The following is a 1,254-nucleotide window of genomic DNA, read 5'->3' as shown; positions in this document are numbered from 1 at the left end:
AGGAATTAGGAATCTGACTTTTCTTTTTGACTGGAAAAATTCCCCTACTCGACTTGCCCAAGGCCACAGAGGAAGCCCAGAGCAGAGAGAAACACAGACAGGGGTTTCCCAAGTCCTTTGCTAACGCCCCGAGCCAGCCTTCCTGACGGAGCCAGCCTTCCTGACCGGATGCCCTGCAGAGCTGGGACAAACCTTTTCCACGTGCAGAGCCAGCTTCACGCCATTGTGCAACCAGGACAGGGCCACCACCGGGTCCCCTTCCACCATACTGCCCACGGTGTTCTCCCAGCTGTTGGCCAAGTGATCGGTCATGCTCCAGCACTTGATGTGGCCATCCGCGTCTGCCGAGAGCAGCCTGGAGCCTACAACAATGGCGCCTCGTTAAGAGCCAGGGGGTACAGCCAAAAAACCGAGAAATCAAACCACCCCAGTGCAGTTCGAATGGAGACAGCCAATTCATGGCTACGAAGCGACAAACTCCCTCTCCACAACAAATCGTATACCATCGTTTTAGGGAATGCACGCTCGTGAACGGCGGGACACAGGGATAACGAGAAGTGGTCCAAGCTCACCCGACTGATCCCACTCCAAACAAGTGATGACTTCAGCATGCCCAGAGTTAACGGAATAGACGTCCCACGGATGCTCAGTGTCGATGATATGGACCATATGGGTGAGATCTACACGAAAAGAGAAGTGAACCACTGTCCCTCGTTACCAGTTACCCATTGGCATTTCTAAACCCACAGAGCCTCAGCTGATGCGGGGGAACAGATAAAATATTTTCCATCGAGCAATTTTGGGAAGGGTAACAACTGTGCTTGGCAACTCCGGTGAGGTCCCAGATACCAACGCAGAGCTTGCCCTGGTTTAGCAGAGTGAGAACCACTCCCCAGCGAACAAAATACCCATTAAATCTAAGGAATGGACTGAAAAGAAAGAGCACAAATTTGTTGAGTTGATTAGCGCAGGTGAGAGATTTTAGGGTCAAAGCAGAGCACGGGCCACCTGGCCCAGCGGTTCCTGATGGCAGGACTTGCCTAAACGCCTTTTGAGTTTCCAGGAGATGCTACCCAACCTTCCACAAGGACGCCGTACCTTTTTCCTCCTCATTTTTGAGGTCTGTGGTGAAAGCGATGAGGTTCCGGCAGGACCACGCGCACACTAAGGGAATGGAAGGACAGTGGTTGCTTTTCGGCTTTTTCTCCCATTCGCAGACATACGCCAAGTCCATTGCGCCGCTGGCAAAGCCCC

The 1,254-nt window shown here is 52.7% G+C and overlaps 1 protein-coding gene across 1 annotated transcript in view; it reads right to left on the bottom strand.

The window, feature by feature from the left end:
* The window catches only part of MED16 (mediator complex subunit 16), a 9,092-nt gene extending 7,855 nt beyond the window's left edge, over nt 1–1,237 (bottom strand). Inside the window, exons 1-3 of the mRNA XM_009573749.1 lie at nt 1,099–1,237; nt 573–680; nt 193–362 (exon numbers count right to left, since the gene is read on the bottom strand). Of these exons, the coding sequence (XP_009572044.1) occupies nt 193–362; nt 573–680; nt 1,099–1,234 (414 nt within the window). The 5' untranslated portion in view covers nt 1,235–1,237. The remainder of the gene's footprint in view (nt 1–192; nt 363–572; nt 681–1,098) is intronic.
* Nucleotides 1,238–1,254: the final 17 nt, after the last annotated feature.

This window comes from Fulmarus glacialis, unplaced genomic scaffold, assembly GCF_000690835.1.
Source record: "Fulmarus glacialis isolate BGI_N327 unplaced genomic scaffold, ASM69083v1 scaffold6083, whole genome shotgun sequence".
NCBI lineage: Eukaryota > Metazoa > Chordata > Aves > Procellariiformes > Procellariidae > Fulmarus > Fulmarus glacialis.
The sequence above is the reverse complement of the archived record's forward strand: the minus strand, read 5'-3'. Positions and strand labels throughout refer to the sequence as shown.